The 22,935-nt window shown below is 41.2% G+C and overlaps 2 protein-coding genes and 1 pseudogene across 6 annotated transcripts; 2 read left to right on the forward strand and 1 right to left on the reverse strand.

Annotated features, from left to right (window-relative positions):
- The first annotated feature begins 1,071 nt into the window (after nucleotides 1-1,071).
- Nucleotides 1,072-3,096, forward strand: LOC133722574 (1-aminocyclopropane-1-carboxylate oxidase homolog 4-like; annotated as a pseudogene).
- An 11,052-nt stretch (nucleotides 3,097-14,148) lies between these two features.
- LOC133722213 (sorting nexin 1) lies at nucleotides 14,149-19,056 on the reverse strand. 5 transcript variants are annotated; one of them, XM_062149038.1, is made up of 12 exons: nucleotides 18,894-19,043; nucleotides 18,777-18,795; nucleotides 18,524-18,658; nucleotides 17,561-17,699; nucleotides 16,815-16,948; nucleotides 16,536-16,610; nucleotides 15,814-15,973; nucleotides 15,546-15,679; nucleotides 15,327-15,395; nucleotides 15,010-15,089; nucleotides 14,657-14,717; nucleotides 14,149-14,576 (listed from the first exon to the last, which is right to left on the reverse strand). In XM_062149038.1, exons 2-12 carry the CDS (start codon nucleotides 18,786-18,788, stop codon nucleotides 14,364-14,366), a joined length of 1,212 nt encoding a protein of 403 aa, XP_062005022.1. In that variant the 5' UTR covers nucleotides 18,789-18,795; nucleotides 18,894-19,043; the 3' UTR covers nucleotides 14,149-14,363. The 5 variants fall into 5 exon arrangements, with proteins under 5 accessions (XP_062005022.1, XP_062005018.1, XP_062005021.1 ...); XM_062149034.1 differs by having other exon boundaries at nucleotides 18,524-18,661; XM_062149037.1 differs by having other exon boundaries at nucleotides 18,777-19,056.
- A 2,526-nt stretch (nucleotides 19,057-21,582) lies between these two features.
- LOC133721439 (protein S40-7-like) lies at nucleotides 21,583-22,634 on the forward strand. The gene has a single exon (XM_062148055.1). It carries the CDS (start codon nucleotides 21,670-21,672, stop codon nucleotides 22,318-22,320), a length of 651 nt encoding a protein of 216 aa, XP_062004039.1. The 5' UTR covers nucleotides 21,583-21,669; the 3' UTR covers nucleotides 22,321-22,634.
- The last annotated feature ends 301 nt before the right edge of the window (nucleotides 22,635-22,935 follow it).

Here is a 22,935-nt window from a genome sequence, read left to right on the forward strand (position 1 = left end):
GTAGAAGAAAGGCTAGGAGGTTGCAAGTCCCCGAAGAAAAGAAAAGAATTGAAATCTTAAAGAAAAGTACACAAAAGCGGGAACTTTAATGAAAAATTACCTTGAAAAGGACAAACGGGGGTTGCCGGAACTTTTGGCCGGAAAAAGGTGCTTCTGGCCTGTGGTTGGCCGGTGGTGGCTGGAATCGGCCGGAACTTCCCTAAATGGCTTATGTTCGGTGACTTCTAGACGGGTTCTTAAGGTTCTACTTCCGGTTCCTGAATCCCGGGATCGAGGCACTGCTACTGACAAAATTTGGTGGCAATCGGAGGTCCGGAAAGTGGTGAACCGGTGGAGAATCTAATTTTGCTTCTAGGGGCAAGTTCGGGCCTTTTTCGGCCGGTTCTTGAGATTCTGCCGGCAGTTCTGGACTCCTGGGATCAAGGTCTTTAACATGTGCGGCGGGGGCAGAAACGGTTTCAAGGTTTTGTATTCGGATTTAGGTTTTGATTATTTGTTTCAGAGTTAGGGCTTCGTACTGATAACGCGTTTTAGGAAAAGAGATGCAGAGAGAATTGTAGAGAGAATTGGAAGAGAATGAGTTGTGCTTTCATTGATAATAAGGGCATAGCCTCTTTATATAGAGGATTACAAGCAAAGAATCTGCGTCTTATAAGGAAACTGAATCGTACAATAATTAGGATATCTCTGAGAATATCTTCGAGAATATCAGTAAGACTAACCCTATTACAACTCAGACAAGTAATCAGAGTTTGGGCCAGACACACAAACTAGTGTCCTTAAACATAACCAAAATTTTTCTTTTCATTTTTTCTGAAATTCTTTGGTGAAAAGAAATGACGGAATTTCTTCAAGTATAATTAAAACAGCTAGCTCATTTTCTCCTAATGTAGACTAAAATATATTTTATAAGAAACTTATTGGAGTTGCTCTGATAACGACCCAACATTACGTCCCAGATTTAACATGCATGATACTGAAATCTACCAACTATGATGGGTTTAGGGTGAGACAACAGGCATGCGAATATTGTCAGTTTCCTTTTTTTTGGTGAGAAGTAAATAGGGGCACTCTTTATGATTAGTCTGTAAATGGAAATTATTGGTGTAGAATTACACCACTCATGCATCAATCATGATCTTTCACCAACAAAACGTTGAAATTTGAGCAGACGTATGCACGATTTTTCTCTATATATATAGAACATGACTATACAGATATGTACCAAAGTCTTATGAAAATGGCAGACATGGATGAAAATTCGGGATACAACCGAATGAAGGAAGTGAAAGAGTTCGACAAGTCAAAGATCGGAGTTAAAGGCCTCTCCGACTCCGGCATCACTTCCATCCCCAATTCTTTGTCCACGACCCCCAAACCCTCTCCGACCTCAAACCCTCGTCCAAACGCACCGTCCCCGCCACGCTCCCCACCATCGACCTTTCTCACATCAACTCGGTTAATCTCCGCCCCGAAATCGTTGAACAGATCAAAGACGCCGCCAGGACATGGGGATTCTTCCAAGTGATCAACCACGGCATACCCGTCTCCTTAGTAGATCAGACGGTGAACGCCGTCAAAGCATTTCACGAGCAGCCCCACGAGGTGAAGGCCAAGTTCTACAAGCGAGAAGAGGGGAAGGGCTTCATGTACGCCAGCAACAATGACTTGTACCGCACAAAGGCGGCCAGCTGGCACGACTCGTTTAACATGTGGACTGGCCCGGAGCCACCGGAGGTGGAGGAGCTTCCGGAGGTATGTAGAAATGAGGTGGTTGCATGGGATTTCCATGCAACCAAGGTGGCCGAGAGTGTGATGGAGTTGCTTTCCGAAGGGTTAGGGTTAGAAGCTGGCAAGTTCAAGGAGCTTACGTTTTCGGAGAAGAGGGCGCTTGTGGGACACTGCTATCCCTACTGTCCTCAGCCCGATCGGACGGTGGGGATTACGTCGCATACAGATCCTGGGATAGTGACAGTTCTGTTGCAAAACCATGTGCCTGGGTTGCAAGTTAGGCATGAGCTAGGATGAGTGGGTGGACGTCAAGGCTGTTCCTGGAGGTCTGATTATTAATGTTGGAGACATGCTTCAGGTAAATGACCCTAACTGCAGTTTCCTCATACTAACAATAATTGAGTAACAGCTTATGTTATCATAATGAATCGGTGAATCATGTCACATACTCACAATATGTGCCCGAAGTTCAACTTCGTATTGCTTCGTAAACAAAAGAAGAATCACCTTTCTTACTCTTAAATGAATTGCAAATTTGGGAGGAATGGTAGTGAGCATTCACACACCCCAGCCAATAAATTCAAGACTAGCTAGATCCGCCTTCGAATTTCCTTTTCAAACAAAACAAAATTAGTTTGACTCGTCTATTTTGCAATATTTTTTTACGAGACTTGAATTCGGGACCCTATTCAATATATATAGTTGAGAGGAAAAATAATGAACTAATAGCTAGCTAGAGTATACGAATAACAACTTTAAGGTTTACATTGTATATTGTCTTCAGTGATATATATATATATATATATATATATATATATATATATATATATATATATATATATATATATAAAATTATGAATGACAAGTTTAAGTTTTACACGATCAATTTGTCGAAGTTCGGTGAATAAAAGTGAGATTTACTATTAGATCTCTTTGTCTAATAGTCAAATGCTGAATGTTTTTGGTGAGGTTGCAGATAATCTCTAATGGGGAGTATAAAAGTGTGCAACATCGTGTGTTGGCAAACTCCTGGAAGGAAGCTCGAATTTCAATTGTGATATTTTACAACCTAGCCAAATGGAGTGAAGATGGATACTGTGGACCTCTCCCAGAACTTTTGTCACCCGAGAAGCCACCAATCTATCGAAACTTCACGGAGAGAGAATTTGTGGAAAATTTTTATAGCAAAGGAATAGATAGCAAGTCTGTGATCGAGAAAATCACAATACATAACTAAAATATTGCTATATCTTAGTTTCTCGTAACATATGGGATAATATGTTTCCAGGTACTATGTTATATGAGTGCTTATTTAAATAATTTGTTTTCCATGTACAATATTTTGGGTGTTTACTGAATTTAATTTTTTTGGTAAAAGTGTTTACTGAATTGTTGGGTATCATTTATATTTAATAGCTCAAAAATAGCACCAAGTATATCTAGCTTGTAATTATATATAGCATGCCACTAGGTAGTGTGCGCAAGCTAGTAGCATTATGATATGAACGGGTCAAAATTTGTAGCCCCCCCTCATCAAAGTGCCTTGACTGTCTCAAGAAAAGTCGTTGTTACCTTGGTACTGAAAAGCTCATTTTTGCATATAATTGATACATGCTTGTTTATCTAATAGACAGTTTTTAATGGATTGTAAGAAATAAATGTATCTCAACCACATGTATTAAATTAAATAGCTAAAATTTTAACAACTGAAAACTATGCATTTATTTTAACTCGTCAGATTTACATGTCCCTCACATCCTTTTTTTTTTTGGCTAAAATATGATTGGAGAGAGCAGAGCCTCCCAACCTGATTTATTAAAAGAGCTGGATGATACACACAGAAGAAGAGAGGACATCGCCCATACCCCTAGCCAAAAAACAGAAAAGCTATGCTAAAGAGGTTCTAACCCCTAGTCTATCAACAGATGAAAAGCGACAAGAAAACTACAACTCAAATAAACCGAAAATTGGGAAGACCAAGTGAGTCTCGTCGACAAAGATCTAGAAGAAAAGGAGGAGCCTCATTCCACCACACCAAGCCTGACGATGACAAACCAACATTAGCAAGCGCATCTGCCACCTGATTTCCCTCTCTAAAAATATGAGAAGATTTAAATTGCATTTGCGAGATACGGTGCAAACAATTATCCCAAGCAACACGGAACCTCCATGGAACAAGATGGGGTGCACGAAGAAAATTAAGTACCATAGCTGAATCAACTTCAAGCCAAATATGCTTCCACTCCCTAACCCAAGCAAGCTCAATTGCCGGAATAACCGCCATGATCTCCGCATCGACGGAACTAGGAATCCCAAGATTAGAAGCAAAAGCACCCATAAAAGAGCCTTGATAGTCCCTAAACACTCCACCGCAACCTGCTCTTACCGAAACACGTTGCCATGCACCATCTGTATTAATCTTCACCCAGCCCATAATTGGAGGAATCCAATTAATCTCAACAATCCTTGGAGTCCGACAAGGACGACAACTAACCCCAAAAAATTTTAAGATTTGAAGCTCAACCACTGAATAATACACAGTACTCCCTGTGTCTAGTTTACTAGCAGCTTGAACATGACCCATAATTAACCTCTTCATGGCCTCCACAGTAACCACACAATTATCATGCTTCATTTTGTTTCTAGCTCTCCATATAAACCACAAAGTAGTGGTAAAACAAATAAGCCAAACTTCCTTTACTTGGGAGCTACGACCAACACACCCCAGGTTTAATAAATCCAACAATGAAGCTGGCATATAGGTCAAATTAAAAAATGCCACCCAGCTATCCCATAACGAAGCAGAGAATGGACAAGTCATAAAAATATGAATCAACGACTCTTCATTTAAACCACAAAGAACACAGCGAGAAGCCAAACAAATACCACGACGCTGCAACAAGTCCTCTGACAACACCCTACCCCGTAAGACCTTCCACACATGAAGAGAGATTCTAGGAATAATAAATTTTGTCCAAATCAGCTTACCCCAATCTGTGAGCGGAAGATGTGGGCGTAGGAAATGAAAAGCCTCCTTCGCTGTTAGCTCACCAGAGTTGAGCAGGCCTTATATTCGATAATATTAGAAGATTTTTTTTTTTTTTTTATGATAATAAGGAGGTCAGATTTTATTAACTATAAAAGGAGTACAATGAAGAGATGCGATAATGCATCAAGAAAGAAAACAAACAATTGAATGAAACGATGCAAGAATTGCATAGAAAATACAAGGAATTATAAATAAAGCAAGAGCATAAGCGCATAGCTGATTTTACACTACGAGCTATCGTACGTGTAGTGATATTTGTAGTCGGTGATATGACTACCCATGCAAATCCAACCCAGAAAGTGACCAAAATCACTTCGATGTAGAACATAAGACAATCTTCCACCTAAATATCGAAGCCGACCAAGGTTGTTAGAACATGGTCATGTTGGCAGACGGTTCTTTACGAACAAGTACCATAAATCCGGGTCCCGAATCCAATACCAATAACGAGCAAGCTAGAGCTCAATACCAATGCCTTTGGAAAGAAGCCCAACGCGGATCCCATGCCCAAGGCTCACCTGGATCCCAGATTATGATCCGATGACAATCCTAGACCCAAATTTGAAACCTGGGTTGGCATATATACCCAAGACTATCGCCGTTAGGACGATCCTAACCCCGCCGCTGCCTCACTTGTAAGCGCAGACTCAGTAACTGTAGACATGGAACCCAAACCTCGTTGCCGCAGTACCAAACCCATTCCATCTATCGACTCCGACAACAATAACTCTGGAATCCTACAATTCGCCAAGAACAGAACAAACGTGCTAGTCCAGCACCCACTCCCGCCGCCACAAAGATGACCCGACTAGGCAAGGACGCAGCGGTAGAGGGCGATCGAGCCCACCTCTCAACTTATATCTCATTCATGCCAACTACTACAATTACTTAACACCACCATCATTGAAGGACTTCCGCCGTTCTCCAAACCAGAAAAACAGGGACACCCTGTTTTCCCCATGCCTCCGAAAAGGACAAGGCTCATCAAGAGAAGGCTGAAGCTTGAAGAATAATCCATAAGAATGGAGAAGGTACAGGAAATCGTCGATCTAAGGACAACGACTCTCCCAAACCCTAGCAGAGTGCTAAGTTGGGAAATAGCAAAGTTTTTTGATACAGAGCTTCAAAAATAAAACTCAATAATTTTAGAAGATCGCCTTAACACCCTTGAAAGATTAATAAACTATTGTTGATAGTTTAAAAACCGTCGTAGTACGACAGAGAAGAAACCTTTCCTCTCGACCTTATTAGTAGCCGCAAGGCCATCTCCTATTTTTTCTCTCTTCTCGATCTCTAATCCCCGATGCCTCCTCTTCATTTCTGGCCTGTTTTCTTCTCCATTGTACGAGTGTCCTTCACTTTTCCCCTTTCATTTCCAATCTCCCATTTTTCCAGTCATCACTCCAATCCAAATGGTTGGTGTCAAAGCTATCACCTCCAAATTGGCAGCCGCTTAGGCAATCCGAGGTGATGATCCTCAGCGGTATGCGATAGCGGAGTTCCACTCAGAACCGACATATCATTTTCTGGTAGGTCGTCTTGTCTCCATCGATCTGACTGTCATCACGGCCAACACCATTTCATGGCACATATCACTCAAATCTGGCTGGTATTGAAGCATGGCCTAGTCGCTAGTGAGCGGTTGAACGACCGGTTTTTGCCCCGGTTCATCAACTTGGCCGATAAGCAGAGCATTTTGACAAAATATTTGTGGTACTATCGATCAGCGACACTGGTTTTTTTGGACTATGGTGAAGTAGATGATGTGATGGATACCCCTGAATGAATTACCGGTGTAGGTGAAAATTAACGGACTGCCTTCATCTTTTACCTTTGTGACGTGGGCTCGCAAGGTTGGGGTGGTGCATGTGGATGACCGCTGTCTTAGGCACGATGGTGTGGTGAATGTTGTGGTGATCTAGATCTGGACAAGGTTTTCCCCATGCATCACATGTAGGGATGGCATTTTAACCCATGGGTATGGGTACCCGTGGGTTTTTATTCCTTTTGGGTATATTTTTGCGGGTATGGGTACCCATTTATAAATTTTGGGTGGGTACGGGTATTTTATAAAATACCCATTCTAAAAATGGGTGGGTATGGGTATTACCCACGGGTACTTAAATTTTACTGAATACCCAAAAAAATTTATCTTGACAATTAGACCCAGCAATTCTGGTTCTTCTCTTCTCTCTCCATTCAACCTGAAACCCAACAACTCCGATTATTCTCTCCTCTCTCCGTTCAACCCAACAACTTTCAAAGTTCAAAGCTTTCGAGCTCCAGACCTCAATGCAGAAAATTCATAAAGGTAAAGATAGTATAGACAAGTATATGGAATGTTTTAAAACTGTTCGGGACCAACTCTCTGTTTCTGGAGTTTTCATTCCTAATGAAGATATAGTGTTTCTGATCCTGAATGGATTGCATGTTGACTTTGCAGCCATTAAGACTGTCATCAGAGCTCGAACAACGCCAATATCTGTAAGCGAGCTTCGCACAATGTTATTGGATGTTGAGTCTGATATTGTTCAAGAATCAAGATCATTTGCTTCTGCTCCCGTGCTTGAGCACAAAGCACTACCACTGTCTTCTCTTACAGCTATGATTGCACAAAATATTCTTGCGAATTCATCTCAAAGTATGCAATATGGGATACCAAGTTCAGGGCCATCATCTCAAGCAATCTTTCCATCCCATTATATTGGATATTCTCCTCAAAAACTGTCTTCACAAACTATCTAGTATTGTCATCAACTATCTATATTTTAGCATTATTCTCTGCGACTCTCCTCTCATCCTCTACTTCGCTCTTCCTCTCCTCCCCCTAATTGCGACCACTACTTCAAAACCCTAAACCCTCAAACCGTCTTTGCCAATCATGCTCCCTCCACGCCTTCTGCAGCCCCAATTGCCTCTCCACCTCCCAATCCTCCTCCCACACTCAATGGGTTTGCCAATCCCAATGCCTTATTCTCTCCCGCCGACAATCGCCACCTCTCTCTCTTCAATCACAGCCACCACAAAACACCGTCACCTCTCTCTCTCTTCCCCAGCCGAGTCGACTCAACAATTCGCAATGTTCTTCCTCCGATTCCACTCAGTGGACACCAACCACCCCGTCAGCCTTGAAGACGCTGAGTTCACTACCATCTCCGCTGCCACCACCCAATCAAACCCTAGGTTCAGCGAGTGGAGAGGAATCGCGCACCTGTTTCGAACACGAGGAAACTCGTTGCTGCCGAACAAGGTGCCAAGTCCACTCTCCTCTTCGTCGTCGCCGAGTCCACTCTCCTTTTCGATGCAGCGTTTGGGCATGGTGACGCTGTCGACGTGGGGCTGCAAGATTCCTTGTTGGTCTGATCGGAGAATTGGGCTCTCAGGTTTTCGGCTGGTGCTAGTGGTTGGCCTCCATATGATAGGCGACGCCGTTGGTGGTGGTATCACTCTCGGGGGTGATGATGATGATGGTTGGTGGCAGAATAGTGTTTAGGTTTCCCCAGATCGTTCTTTGTTTGTGCAGATTAGTTTTGGTGACTGGAGTGGTGGTCCTAGTCTCGGAGGCAGGTTTTGTGGTGAGTGCGACGACCAAAGTGCCAGTAGAGGTGGCGACCAAGCAGGCGGTGGCGATGACATTCATGGTGGCGATGCTAGCAGATTTAGCGATGGGGGTGAGGCTGAGACTCCTTCTAGGCTCAGTGGGAGTCTCAGCCGAGCTTGGGCCTTGAGGGCTGCAAGAGAGAGAGAGAGAGTTAAAAAAATAATAAAAAAATAAAAATAAAAAATTAGAAAAATTTGGGATGTCTATTTTGCCCTCCTTGTGGGGTTTAAAATCTGATAAGTGGGCCTCTATGTCAGCTCCAACTCAGCACATGACGTCATGTTTCGAGCCAAATTCAAATTTTGGACCTGGGTGATGTCATTTGAGTGTATAGGGACCAACGAGATTAATTTTCAAAAAGAGGGACTAAACTGATTTTAACCCCAAAGTTCAGGAGAGTAAACTAAATTTAATCCAAACTTAAATGATGGGGTACTTTGGGAGAACACTTGGACAAATAACAAGGACAATCTCCAACTCACACAAATATGATCAAAAACTCTCAGACAAATAACAAGGATAAGGACAGTCTTCAACTGAAGAAAGAGAACTAAATTTAGGAACAATAAATATTAGAGAATGAGTTTTAGGGGAGAGATTTGATTGAGGACAAAGTTAAAAATAGGTGATGGGGTACTTTGAGTCAAATTATGAAATGGAAATGAAGAAATATTTGTGAGTGATGAATTTTCTAATATTCATTCAATGGTGTATATGGGGTTATATATACAAGCCCTACACTAGCTAGCTACTATATGTTGTATAACACATCTTGTTCTCCAAGTGTACTTGTCCTCCAAGTTTCCTTCTTCTACAAGATCCTTCTCCTACAAGTTCACTTCATATTCAAGTAAACTTGTTCTATACAACATGACTAACAAGTCAACACTCCCCCTCAAGTTAGGGCATAAACGTCACGAAGACCCAACTTGCCTAGTGAGTCATGGAACAACTTGCTAGATACAGATTTGGGAAGTATATCCGCTAATTGCTCCTCAGTTGGAAACAAAAGGAAAGAAGATTAACTTTGCATCCAGCTTTTCCTTAATGAAGTGTCGATCAACTTCCACATGCTTCGTTCAGTCATGTTGTACAGGATTATGTGATATGTCAATAACTGCTTTGTTATCACAGTACAATTGCATTGTTGATTTAGGTTTAAAACCCAAATCTCGAAATAAATCTAGTAGCCACAGAAGCTCACACACTCCATGTGTCATACCTCTATATTCAGCTTCAGCACTTGAGCTTGCAACAACCTTTTGCTTCTTTCTTCTCCAGGTAACAAGGTTTCTTCCCACAAAGGTGAAGTACCCAGATGTAGACTTCCTGTTTGTGATATAACTAGGCCAATCTGCATCCGTATACCCACTAACATCAAGGTGCTGATATTTAGAAAACATTAAACCTTTTCCAGGTGCTGAGTACCTCAAGATTCTTACCACTGCCTCCATGTGCCGTTTACTTGGATTCTACATAAACTGACTCAAAACACTAATTGCATAAGCAACATCAGGTCTAGTGTGTGACAGATAAATCAGACGTCCCACTAACCTCTGGTATCTTGGTTTGTCTATTAGAACCTGATCAGGATATTCTGCTAGTTTGTGATTTTGCTTCATTGGAGTGTCAATCGGAGAACAATCCAACATGTCTATCTCTGCCAAGAGATCCAACACATACTTTCGCTGACATAAGAAGATGCCATCTCTCCCCCTGGTTACCTCAATCCTCAAGAAGTACTTCAAGTCTCCCAAATTCTTTATCTCAAACTTAGATGTCAACTTCCTCTAAAGACTTCAAATTTCTACCAAGTCATCCCCTGTTATTACCATATCATCCACATATATAATAAGCACAGTTACCTTCCCCTTTTGGTGCTTTAAGAATAAGGTATGGTCTGAATTACTCTGCTTGTACCCAAAGCGTCTCATGGACTGAGTAAATCTGCTAAACCATGACTGGGGTGACTGTTTAAGTCCATAAAGGGATTTCTTCAATCTGCAAACAACATCACCATGTGTATCTGATGCATACCCAGGAGGAAGACTCATGTACACTTCTTCAGTTAACTCCCCATGAAGGAACACATTTTTTACATCAAATTAATGAAGTGGTCAATTCAGATTAGTTACAAGTGACAACAACACCCGAACAGTATTCATCCTGGCTACCACAGCAAAAGTCTCATCATAGTCAATCCCATATGTCTGAGTGAACCTCTTTGCCACCAACCTCGCCTTATACCTACTTACTGTGCCATCTGCTTTATGTTTCACAGTAAAAATACATCTACACCTTGCTGGAAAATAACACGTTCTCCCCCTGAAGAAAGGTATTGTTGGGGGAGAAATAACACATATCTTCATAAAATGACACATTCATGGTGACGTAAAACTTTCATGTAGCTGGGTGATAGCACTTATAGCCTTTCTGATGAGAACCATAACCTACAAAGACGCATTTGAGAGCTCGGGCATCCAACTTTGACCTTTGACTTTTTAGTATGTGGACAAAGGCAATAGAACCAAAGATATGGGCAGAAAGATTATGGAATGAAGGAATAGAGACATGGGTTGACAGGACTTCAAAGGGAATGCGCCCCTGAAGAACACTAGAAGAAAGACGATTAATAAGATATAAGGCAGTCTAAACTGCTTCACCCCAAAGATACTTGGGCATATGAGCACCAAATAACAATGCTCGTGCTATGTCTAGGAGATGCCGGTTTTTACGCTCAGACATACCATTTGGTTCAGGTGTTTGAGGACAAATGGTTTGATAATTTATACCTTTTTCTTGAAAATATTCCTGAAAATCACGATTAACAAACTCTCCCCCATTATCAGAACAAAAAACTTTGATATGACCATTGAACTGTGTTTCAATCAATTTTTAAAAGGCTTGAAAAGCAGAAAACACAACATCCTTAGACTTAAGCAATGTTATCCATGATAATCGAGTGCAATCATCAATAAACAAGATAAAATAACGCATTCCGAAAATAGTGGGTTTTCTTGAAGGTCCCTACACATCAGAGTGAATAATCTCAAAAGGCATAGAACTTTTATTAGAAATACTAAATTGATAGTTGACTCTATGGCTTTTCGCCAAAACACAAGTTTCACAATGCAAGGAAGACTCATCAATGCCAACAAATAAAGAGGGCATAGTTTTACGCATTACACTGAATGAAGGATGTCCTAAGCGTCTGTGCCATAACCAGCTTAATGAAGCTCTCTAGAAGTCAAAGTCAAAGCAACTGGGACATTGTTCCTTGGCTTCTCCCCGGCATAAGCTTGATCCAGATGAAACAGTCTCCCTTTTATAAAATCAAGGTCTTGTTGTTCCAAATATCCCTTAGAAAATCCAAATGCATAGAAAACTAAGGAATAAGGAAATCAATCAAAAATGTTGTTGCTACCACTTATATTACATACCGCCAAGCATAAGCAACGACCTCGTAGATTAGGCCCCGCGACATTGTTAGTCCCGCCTACGACATGCATCCGGTAGACCGACACCTGAGCTACCTCGCTGTGGTAGAGGTCGGCCTGTATCTCGCCTGGAGGCCACCCTCCCATGCTCTCCAAAAGACTTCAAGAGAAGTAAATATGTATATTATGTCCCACATCGAAAATGTAAACTAGAATGAGACTTCCTTTAGCTATCCTGTATTCTCACAGAAACATTGGCGCTAGAAGGAGGGCCCCTAGGAGTATGGGTATGAACCTCTGACCTTGGGTCCGAGCCAGCGGGTACGTGAGTCAGAGGGTACACGAGTCAGCGGGTACGCGAAGGACACCCCAACCCTTCAAAAAGAATCATGTACGGGTACCACCAATCAACCTACCAAGATACGGGTCATCCTCTTTGGACACCCATGCTTCATACTTAGTTCCCGTATACTTAGTTCCTTAGTTCCCGAATTCCAAAATCTCAGCGACCCATCCCGGTGGCGTCTCTCGCTGACACTCTCACCGGTACCATCTTCACATCCCGGCAGCCGCTTCTCCTCTCGCTGACTAAACCGGCCTTGAAATTGATCCCCATCTCCGACACATCCCGGTGGCATCATGCATAAGCTGGAGTCCCGGAAACAACATCATTTCTGGATCAAACTCCGTTCGACGGTTTCCAACAACAACAACAACAAAAAGAAAAAAGAAAAAAATGATTTGTTTTGGCCACCGAGATATCTATTTGGACACCAAATCCCGCTGCCACAACCTTGGTGACTTCCCGGTGATTAATGGGACTCCCGCTCCCGTTGATTAATCACTGCAGTGCCTCCCGCACCTACTTTCGGTGACCGGTCCCGGCACCTGGTGAGAACCTCTGATCCCCATGCCCGGTGTTTTGGATTAGAAACGAGAGCTTGAAGACGACCACGATTTACCATCGTGATAGGCTTTGGGCTCAAGGAGGACCTAGGCCTGAGACGAAATGCTTCGCCCTCACCCCACCCCCCCCCCCCCCCCCCCTACCTCATCTCTCCGAGCAATCATCACAGCACTCATGACGGCAAGTCTTTGTCGGACCTGCAATACTGTACTGCTGCAGAAAAGCCAAGTCCTTACCTCATTTTATATATATGCCTATGTATTGGAGGTGTGGTCTGGCACGCATTCATATCTATGGGGATTCATACAATACATATATGCCTCTGGGCATTCATACACGTGTCCACCGACACAAAATACACTCTCCATTAGTCTACTACACACCTAGTTGTTTCATTTCAATGCCTACTGTGTGCGTCCACCCATGCTCATTGCAATTAGCAATATGTATAATTCTTGAGCATAACAAGGTATCATCAACTAAGAGGTGAAGAGTAACCTAGGGGTAAGTTGGTTGGTCGCCGCACAAGATTGGCTCTTGAGTGTCATCAGCAGATGACGTAGAAGGGAGACCGATACCGGCAGCCATGGCTGAGGACTAGGGTTTAGGTTTCGCCAGAGCCCCATTGCATCAATTCTTCTTTATTCAAATTAAAGAAGAAAATGAGGAAGAGAGTCTCTACAGTCCCATCCATCTAGAATTAGACCTTTGCCACTGCCTATAATGCAGAAGAACTGGTCATGGTTGCTAACAAAGCCATCCAATCCATCAATCCAAAAAAGATATATCTCCGCTTCATCTAAGCAATTTAATTCCCCCATATACAGACATTTAACCCTGAAAACTTCAAAAGTAACGCATCCAAGCTGCAAATCCTTGAGGAATCTGCAGGTGAATGAGACCCATTTGCAGAACCCCGACAGTAACATTTCTCAAGCTCAAGCTCACAAGATTACAAATGGAAGATGAGCAAAAGCAGGGACCTTTAAGAATTGCAGGGCTCATATTCAGAGCTGCAAAACGCATGATGGAAACTAGGTCGTCTGGTAGGTCATTTCGAGAGAAAAATTAAACATGACAAGTTATTGCATTTTGAATCCAACGGTCCAACCCATCATTACTCGAGGCCTCAACTCTACAACAAATTTCAATTCAGTGAATAGAAACGCTGCCTTACCTTATTATTCTCGCTGCAGTCGACTATTGAGGGAAAAGCTGTGAAATTCATATGGTGTACAATTAGGTTTGTTCCAAATGCTTCTTTCCCATTTAGATGGCATGGTTTCTTGGAAACACCTAGCCACCTAATATATGCTTCTGCAAAAAGCAATGAAACCTCTATGATCTTATTATCTGATAGCATCAAATTTGAACATGAAGGATCAGCTTGAAATCAATATTTATATCATGCGTGAGTTAGATGTAGACATGAAATTAAAGCTTTTTTTGATTAGCTCTGAATTTGTACAAGTTATAAGTTAAAAAGAAAAAATAGTACGTATCAATAAACAACCGCAACCCATACAACACCAGAATAGCAGAACAAACTCCTGAAGGTCGACAGTTTTTACAAAGCAAGAGCTGCCCTGCCATCTCTATAAACCAAGTGAAGTATACTGCTCTGGTCATTATGTTCATTCACTGAGCAGGTGAACAACTTTCGAGTTTAGGCAGGAGACTTCGCCATGCATCTGCAATACTATTTGCCAGGCGTGCCTGCCCTTTGGCAAATTCGTGGAAAGCAACTCCCATATCTATTGTTTTTTGTTCCTGAAAGCGGACAATCTCTTCATTCATCAGTCGCACAATTGTTTCAAATCGTCTGGTCGCTTCCTCACTATCAGCCTTCAACTGTATCACAAATACAATTTTAGTCAAATACAAAAGATCCATAATGTGCACACTGTGATTGCATGCATCAAGTGACTTGCCTCCTTGTACTCAAGCTCAGCTTCTCCCACCTTGTCTGATCTGGTTAGCATGAGTTTGTCACTGCATACCGATTAAGGAAAAGGATCAAACAACCAACGGGTTGAAAAAAACAAATGCATCAAAGAATAAGCACTAGATTATCTATAACAAATTATCAATGTAGCCAAGTCCTACTTCAGTTAAATCAAATGGTTGTCATCTACACTATTTTGCAATTCTTTTTCTTAACCAATTTTGTTTTATTTACCGACAAACTACAGATGACTGCAGCCACTACTTCACATACAACTACACCAGCCTAACGGCTGTTTCAGACCGCAAAGAAATAAAACAAAATTGGCCAGATGCATACAGATTTATCTCCTTCAACTTCATTGTTTCAGCAAGTTCACACTGTTGCCTGAAGGCATTTGCTCTCTCAGCTATGGTGGCCTGTTTCAATACACAAAGTCAACAGCATCAGCTACTATATTCGATGACAAATAAAGATTAACCCTTTTGTGGCCAATAAATACAGATTCCCAGAAGGCCAAAATGGGTTGGAGTGGGGGTGAATAATACAATTAATCTATATCGTGAATCGAACTTTCCCACATGTATAAAACTATCAAAATTATAACCATACATCTAATGTTATATACAATGGTAGCAAGTCAAAGACATACTCACCTTAATAGATTGAACAGCCCGAACATAATCTTTCAAGGGTTCTTCAAAATTCATTAACAGTTGGTGGGCCTAAAAAGGAATACAAAGATCAGAGGACTACAATGGGACACAATAAGCTCTTTAAAAACTAAGAGGGGAAATGTAACACAACCAAATTTGGAACAACACATCATACACAATGTACCACTTATGAATGGCTCAATCCTCAATTAAGCTTACCTCTTTTTGCAGCTTAAATGATAATGCCTCTGACTTTGCCCCAAGCTCGGAAAAAGCCTTCCCAAGAGCATTACCTTCACAAGCTCCAAGAAGCTTGGCTGCTTTCCCGAAATCTGATAGAGACTGTCCCAGCTCTGCAGAAATATAGTAAAAAGAACCACAGCTTATCCTATAACCACTTTCTGAATTGTGTATGATGTGTGAACACCTCATAAAGAAACAATAACAAGTATTGGAAAAAAAAATAATTAGCTGAGATCATTATTACCTCGGTGCCTCTTTACAAGACGGTATGCATGCTTCTGAGCTTCGGCCAAATGGTTTTCAAGCTCAAAGATGTAGTGTTTCAGCTTCTCATATTCAGGATTTGACTCTTCGACTGGCTTTTCCTTCCCGAGGACAACATCACTCACTTTGGATTGTACATCCTATCAGGTAATTAGGAAAGTTAGCGCTGAATCAGATTATCTATCCCAAAGGAGAAAAAAAATAGTTAAAGTAGCCGATTCAGCCAAATATAGGTTACAAATGCACAAGCCGATGAACTGTGCAGTGGAAAGGACTGCCCCTTCTCTTGCACTTGACCACACTTTTATAGAAAATAAAAAATGGTGAAAGAGGTTACTAAACTTGGATCTGTCACAAGCAGAACCGACTTTCACGCAATCCATTAATATAAATGGGTAAATTGCTACGTCACATTCAAGACAGACATGCCAAGGAAATCTCTTCCTCAGTGGATAATAAAGAAAAGTCTACTATTTGCCACTACAAACATAGTGAATAATTTTTCTACAGATTCTCAGTACATGCCTTAGAGGATTTTACCTTCTAATCTACTTATCATTTTTTGCTCTAAGAGAAAGGAGTGGCTGGAAAACTATACAGAATGAGAAGAAACCTACAAGTTACAGAATGTTCACAAATATCTCATGGATACCTACAACTACAAGTTACTGTCTTACAAGCAGTGAGCAGAATATATGTTACCTTGAATATTTGCATCAAATCTGAAGGCTTCTTCTTGAAGATACCAGTCTCATGAAACCGTAACCTCTCCATTGTCTGGAAAAGTAAAATGAACAAGTCAAATATTGTGAAGCCTAGGCACATGCTACAGTATTAAGTTTCTTTGGTAGTCAGTGGTTCACACATTAGTCCAGCTTTTCACAGGTCAAACAGTGATGGGATATAATTCACTGACTTCCATAGTTGTGACAACAACACAAAAAAACTAAGCAACTCAATGCATAAGTTAAAAAACATCACCTCTTCATCTGCCTGCAGGAATGTTCTAAGATCTTCACTTTGTTGAAGCTCATGATGCGAAGCTATACGATTAACAAATACATCCAATGCTTGGCGTCTCATCTCAATGAACTCAGCACTGAAACGGAATTTTTCTGCATTAAAGAAACTGGAGTTAGTGCACATTAAGTTATATACGCTATTTAAAATCTTAATTAATTCTCCAGTCAAACTACACCAATGAGCACCAACACAGAATCAAGAATTCAGTATATACACTAACCACAGAGATGTGTTTACTTTGCTGTCAGCAAAATCCATGTATATGAAGTAGCATATTTGGACAGAAAAGAGTATGGACACCATCAACATGTGATCCTTGCATTATCCCACATACATACTTTTATCTAGCCAATAAGAAAATATGTACAAATGCGCCTTATATGCAATAGGCTTGGACAGAAGTGTTTTGCGGAAATTAAAATCTTCTGGCCTCTAAACCTTCATAGAAGTAATTTAAAAAGTTCTGTAAAAGGCATGATAACCTAAATCAGTCCAAGCATGGTATAAACCTACAAGATTAAGGTGAGCTAACACCTGGTCACCACCACAAATGCATTGATTGGAAAATTTGAACCATAACAGAGATATATCCAACAGGGTATTTCAAGGCATACTTGAGGATGCAATTAATAAATGCATTTTAGACCTTAAAAAGTACACCAAACAAACAGTTGTGAAAAAAAGGGCCAGAGCTAGGTTGTTACCTACAGCACTCTTTTCTGGGATAGGAGGAATAAAGATTCCTTTGTACTTTTCAAAAAGACGATCTCGCAGCCAAACAAAATCACTATAACGTCGAATGACAATCTTCTCGGGCCCTTGGTACTCTGGAAAGTTTGTCTGCTAAAACAAAAGAATCCCATCATTCAAAAAGTGTAATACAAACATGACAGATGTGAAAGCTCAATAATAGAATTAAGTGTATATGATAACAAAAAATTGGCCCAAATAATACTTCAAGGATATAAAGTATATGATGATAAATTGATAAGAATTTACAGAATGCATGCAAAAATTCCCAAGCTTGTTAATCACTGTCTAGCTGCAACAAAAAGCACAGCTTATTTGAGTGCAAATAATAATAAGAGGCAATCATATGCTGTACAGCAAACACTGACCCAAAATCACTCTTTCAGCATAGTAAACCAAGAATAGAGACGAGCATTTGGCCAAACCATAAATCGAAAACTATTGTCCACATTCTTGTTACCTTCTTTCATCATAATTAGAAAAGAACTCTAGGTAAACCTATGACTTATAGAGCTTTCTTCAACTTGCACTGCCTCTTATATGATCACGTAAATACAAATTCTCATTCTTTCTTTCTTTCCATGCTAAATCTCTTCCTTTCCTGGTTTACTTATTTTAAAAACCTATGCCACATCAACCGAAAACTAATGTTCGAAATTCATCTAACTGAGTCACTAACTGATTCCCCTCTGTGTAAAAAATAAAAATAAAAACGAAGAACACCAAATTCTCTCAACAAGACCCAATTTAAAAAAAGGCAACAATAGCACAAAGAGAGAAACTTCATAAGCTAACAATCAGCCAAGTATCTATGGTCAACTAAGCAATCAAAGAGAACCAAATCGAGCCACAAACCCGAACCCAAATCCAATAAAATCTACAATTAGAATGCAATGACGAGAATCAAGTGAAATTACCTTGGTGATTACTCGGTAGGAGATGTAGGCCTGCACGCCATTGCCCAATTTGACAGGATCAGTAACCGAGACTGACAGGAACGGCTGCGATGCCGCCGGCGATCTAGGGCTCTGCGACGACCCCGATATACTTCTCTGCTGCTCCATTCAACCCCAATTGCGATTCAGATCAGCACAAAAATTCAAAATTGCAAACAAATTCATAAAATCAAGGCTGAATTGGGGAAGAGAGCAGTGGCAAATTCGTAATTACCGTGGCAAGCATGGTGGCTCTGAGGAGGTGTGTTCAATCGAGAAGATAAGATGAGATGAGACGGACAAATTCAATTGGAATTGGTCAAAACAGAGGGCGCCGGGTAGAGAAAACTACCGGAAGTGAACAGGTGTGGTGTGCTAAAATGCGCCGGGTGTGGTGGGGACAATGCTCCGGTGAACCAAACCAGGACGAATGAGTTGATCCAGAAAAACGTCTGCTGCTGCTGTTTCTTCGTACGCAATTGAGTCACAAGTCACAACAAAGTCTGACCAAAAAAGGAGTAGAAACAAAGTAATGTTGAATATTAGTTAGAAATTTTTTTTTTTTTTCTGGTACAAGAATATTAGTTAGAATTTCATTTAAAGAAAAAATCAAATAATAAATGAGGTCATTTTGAAGTGTCTTATGATAATTCAGGTAACACAAATTGTAGACCTCGGTGCAGACATCCATGGTGACGGTGGTCTCGGGGGCGCAATTGGCGAAGAAGAGGCTGTACTCGTTGGGGGCGGAGACGGGGTAGGACCAGTTGAAGGTGGAGTGGGGTGGAGGAGAAAGGGAGCGAAAGTTGAAGAGGTGGGTGATGTAGCGGGAGTCTAAGAGCATCTTTAGCAAACTCTCTATTTTAGCTAAGGAGCTATTTTAGAGAGCATGTTTAGCTAGCTGCACCAGACTCTTAAGTGGCTTTCCATTATAACTTTTAGCTATCTCGCTCCTAAATATAGAGAGCGAGATGAGGCTCTCTATAATTTAAAACATTTTTTTTGAGTTATTTTATGTAATTTATAAATATATTTAAACTATTTAATCTTCATTTAAAAAATAATATAAATTCAAAATTAGTTAAAATAGAGAGCATTGATACAGACATATTTCTAAAGTGGCTAGCCAAAATGACTTTTTAGTTATTTTTGCTAAAATTTGACTCAAAAATGGCTAGCATTGCTAAAGATGCTCTAAGACGCAGAGCTGAGGGTTCTGCTGGATCTCGACGAGGACCTGGAGGAGGGAATCCTCGGAGAGGAGGAAGAAGTTGAGGCGGGAGGGGTCGATGTCAGCGACCTTGAGCATAAGGAAGAGGTTTTTTTTTCATTTAGATTTGACAAGGGGTAGTATAGAAATTTTACAATTTTGTCTCTTGCCACATCATCACTTGACGAAAGATTTGGATGGAGCTTCTAGAATTGGACACGGCTGATTAAAATTGAGAGCAGAGGGGTAGTCTTGATGAAATATTCTTCTACTAACATGAAGATTGGCCTACAATTAGAGTAGGTAAACTGAAATTAATCCAAAAATAAATAATAATAAAATCAAATTTAAAGTTGGAAAATTTAAGACTTAGTTAAATTCTATATTCTCTCTCCTTTTTAGCTAAATATAGCTAGAGAATTTAGTAAAAGTTAAGTATAATTTTTGTTTAAATATTCTACTGGAGGAGAATTTTATCCTAAAATGAGTTAAATTTAAAATTTGTTTAAAATTCACTCCTAAATTACATGATTTATTGAATCCCCCCCCCCCCCCCCCCAAATTACATATTAGGAATATGAGTTTTTTTTTTTTTTTTTGAAGAATATCATGTCGATATATATTAATACTCATGTCAGAAATGACCATTACATATCCTCCCTCTACCATCTCTGGGTAGATAAAGAGTTTGTGAAAAATCACAGTGATACATAGATTAGGTCCGATCATTTGACGGTACACATGCTCACTTATTCAAGCTAGCCTACAGACTATGAAAAAACATAGTAAATAAGCAAGCCTAAAGGTAGAAACTTATAGTTACCCTAAAAACAAAGGAAATAGAGTTCCCTAAAAAAAAGGAATTATTGAACAAAGTATTCAACCTTCAAGCATTCAACCAATCAACCCCACACGACCACACCGCTTCAACCTTCAAGCTTTCAATCAGAACATACCCATCCTCGTCGTGAAGAAGCAACGGACAGAGAGAGACGCCGCGGAGAAGCAACTGACTCTCTGTACGACGCGAAGAGGCTTGGTGTGTTTCAGGTTTTAATTGATAATAAATTGTCCAAAATATCCCCAAAACGTATCCAAGACGTATCAACAAAAGTCAACAGCACTACATAGTCAATGATACGTTTTGAGGGTCTTAGATACGCACCCAATGCGTATCCAACCCGTATCCGTATCGGATACAGATACGATACACCATAGTCAGATTTTTGGAGTATCCATGCTTCATAGACTATATGCCATATGCCGATGCTATACTCGTTTGATAAGTCGGAGCAAATGTTGGGTCAGACTATGATCCATAAAAGCATAATATGTGTCCTCATTTTCGGTAATTTGAGTCCAAAACAGATAATGATAAAATATTTTTCTTAATTATCTGCGTGACTTCTTTTGACTCACTCGTCGAAAACAATCCATTATGTCGATAGCCATTAGTTAACTTGAATTATTGGAAACCCATACATCCCAAATGAATATGTGATAATTATAGCCTTCTAGCCATACAACCATCCTAATTCCATTTCATTCCGACTCGTTTTCCCCAATCATGGAAATAACTCTCCTTAAAACCTCATTAGGCCAAAAGTCCATCCTAAACAGAGGGCAGAGGGAGGAGGAGGAGGACTCACAGGTAAGATAGGATTTGGACTCCGACTTGACTTTGCTTTGCTCATGCCACACCTCTGCGGGTCCCCAAAAAAGGCCCAAAAAGCACTCCCTTCCCGAAAACAACGTCCCCCCACGTGGGCCCCTCTCCCCTCAACAATTTTCAGGTGCCCCCACTCCCCCCTTCTCTTCTACTTCTCTTCTTTTTCTAAGTCCTTCCCCAACATCACACTCACCGCGTCTGTCCGCCACATCAAAACTCCTCTCTCTCTCTCTCTCTCTCTTTTTTTCAATGGACTCCACCAGCTTCTGCGACCGCCGATCGCCGTCGTCGGACCGCTTCCTCGGCCTCTTCTCCTTCTCGCTGCCCTCCTCCGCCGCCGGCGAGGAGCTCAACGAGGCCGAGGTCTTCTGGACGACCACCGACGACTTCGCCGAGCCAGAGGAGACCACCAACAACCCCCGCCTGACCTTCACCCGCCCCCAAAAATCCGGAATTCTGGCGGTCCTACCCGAGCCCGATCGCCCGGCCCAAGTCCTCTACCGCAAGCCCTCACTCTCCAACAACCCCTCCAAGCCAATCCCTTCGATTCCAAGGCCGTCTCTGCAGAGTCAAGCCTCCTCCGACGCCGGCGGTGGCGGTCAGACCCAGTCGGTGCCTTCCAGAAGGTTCCAGCAGCACTCGGCGCCGATGAAGGTGCCGGTGCTGTCCAAGGCGATGATGATGGAGCGGCGCAGGAACCTCGGCGACCTTGCTGACGTGGTGGATGACGACGGCGGAGATGAGGAGATGCTGCCGCCGCATGAGCTGGTGGCGAGGGGGTCGGAGGTGTCGGCGAGGACCACGTTTTCGGTGCTGGAAGGCGTGGGGAGGACTCTCAAAGGTAGGGATTTGCGTCAGGTCAGGAATGCAATTTGGCGCAAGACTGGCTTTCTCGATTAGTCTGGCTTTTTGCAGACGAAGAAGAATCTAAGGTTTTCCTTTTTTTTTTGGGTATAACCGTACTAAATGGGGAGGTTTTTTTTTGGTCTGCTTTCTAATCAAAAATTGGGGGTTTTTGGATACCCAATTGTCTGTTTTTAATTTCTGAACAATGGGTAATCGGCTATGTACTATGTTTTGGTGATGGCAAGTTTAATATAATCTAGGCCATTATTATGTTAATTTCTGTAGTTGATATTGTGCAGAACTATAGTTCATCAAGTTATAGATCTGAGCTTGAGATTTATTACCGTTGAAGCTGTGGTTCATCTACCTCTTTAACTGGTGCTGATAGAGTGTTGTTTTGTGGAAAATCAACTTGAAATTTGATAGTCAATACTTATTTCATTATATATTGGAACATGGTGTGATTGAAATAAACTCAGTTGAGGAAATAAAGAAAACAGATTTTATTGGCAAAGCTTACAAATATCAAAGCTACAATAAAAGAGGATTAGCACATGGTAAATCAGTAGTAGTTCAGTAAACTCCCATCAACAAAAGAGCAATAAAATGGCCACCTCAGGCAGTTCTTAGCTTGTCTGCAATCTTATACCAATTCGCTGCTCTGAAGTT

This window comes from Rosa rugosa, chromosome 7, assembly GCF_958449725.1.
Source record: "Rosa rugosa chromosome 7, drRosRugo1.1, whole genome shotgun sequence".
Taxonomy (NCBI): domain Eukaryota; kingdom Viridiplantae; phylum Streptophyta; class Magnoliopsida; order Rosales; family Rosaceae; genus Rosa; species Rosa rugosa.

Bases quoted from the DNA above. Each gene is read 5' to 3' on its own strand.
- LOC133722213 (XM_062149033.1), bottom strand. The intron at 17,700-18,523 runs GTAATTTCACTT...CTTTTGTTTTAG, and splicing joins CCTACCGAGTAATCACCAAG to CAGACAAACTTTCCAGAGTA. The intron at 16,611-16,814 runs GTGATGTTTTTT...TTACTTTTCCAG, and splicing joins TCCTGCAGGCAGATGAAGAG to ACAATGGAGAGGTTACGGTT.
- LOC133721439 (XM_062148055.1), top strand. From the start codon at position 21,670: ATGGACTCCACCAGCTTCTGCGACCGCCGATCGCCGTCGTCGGACCGC.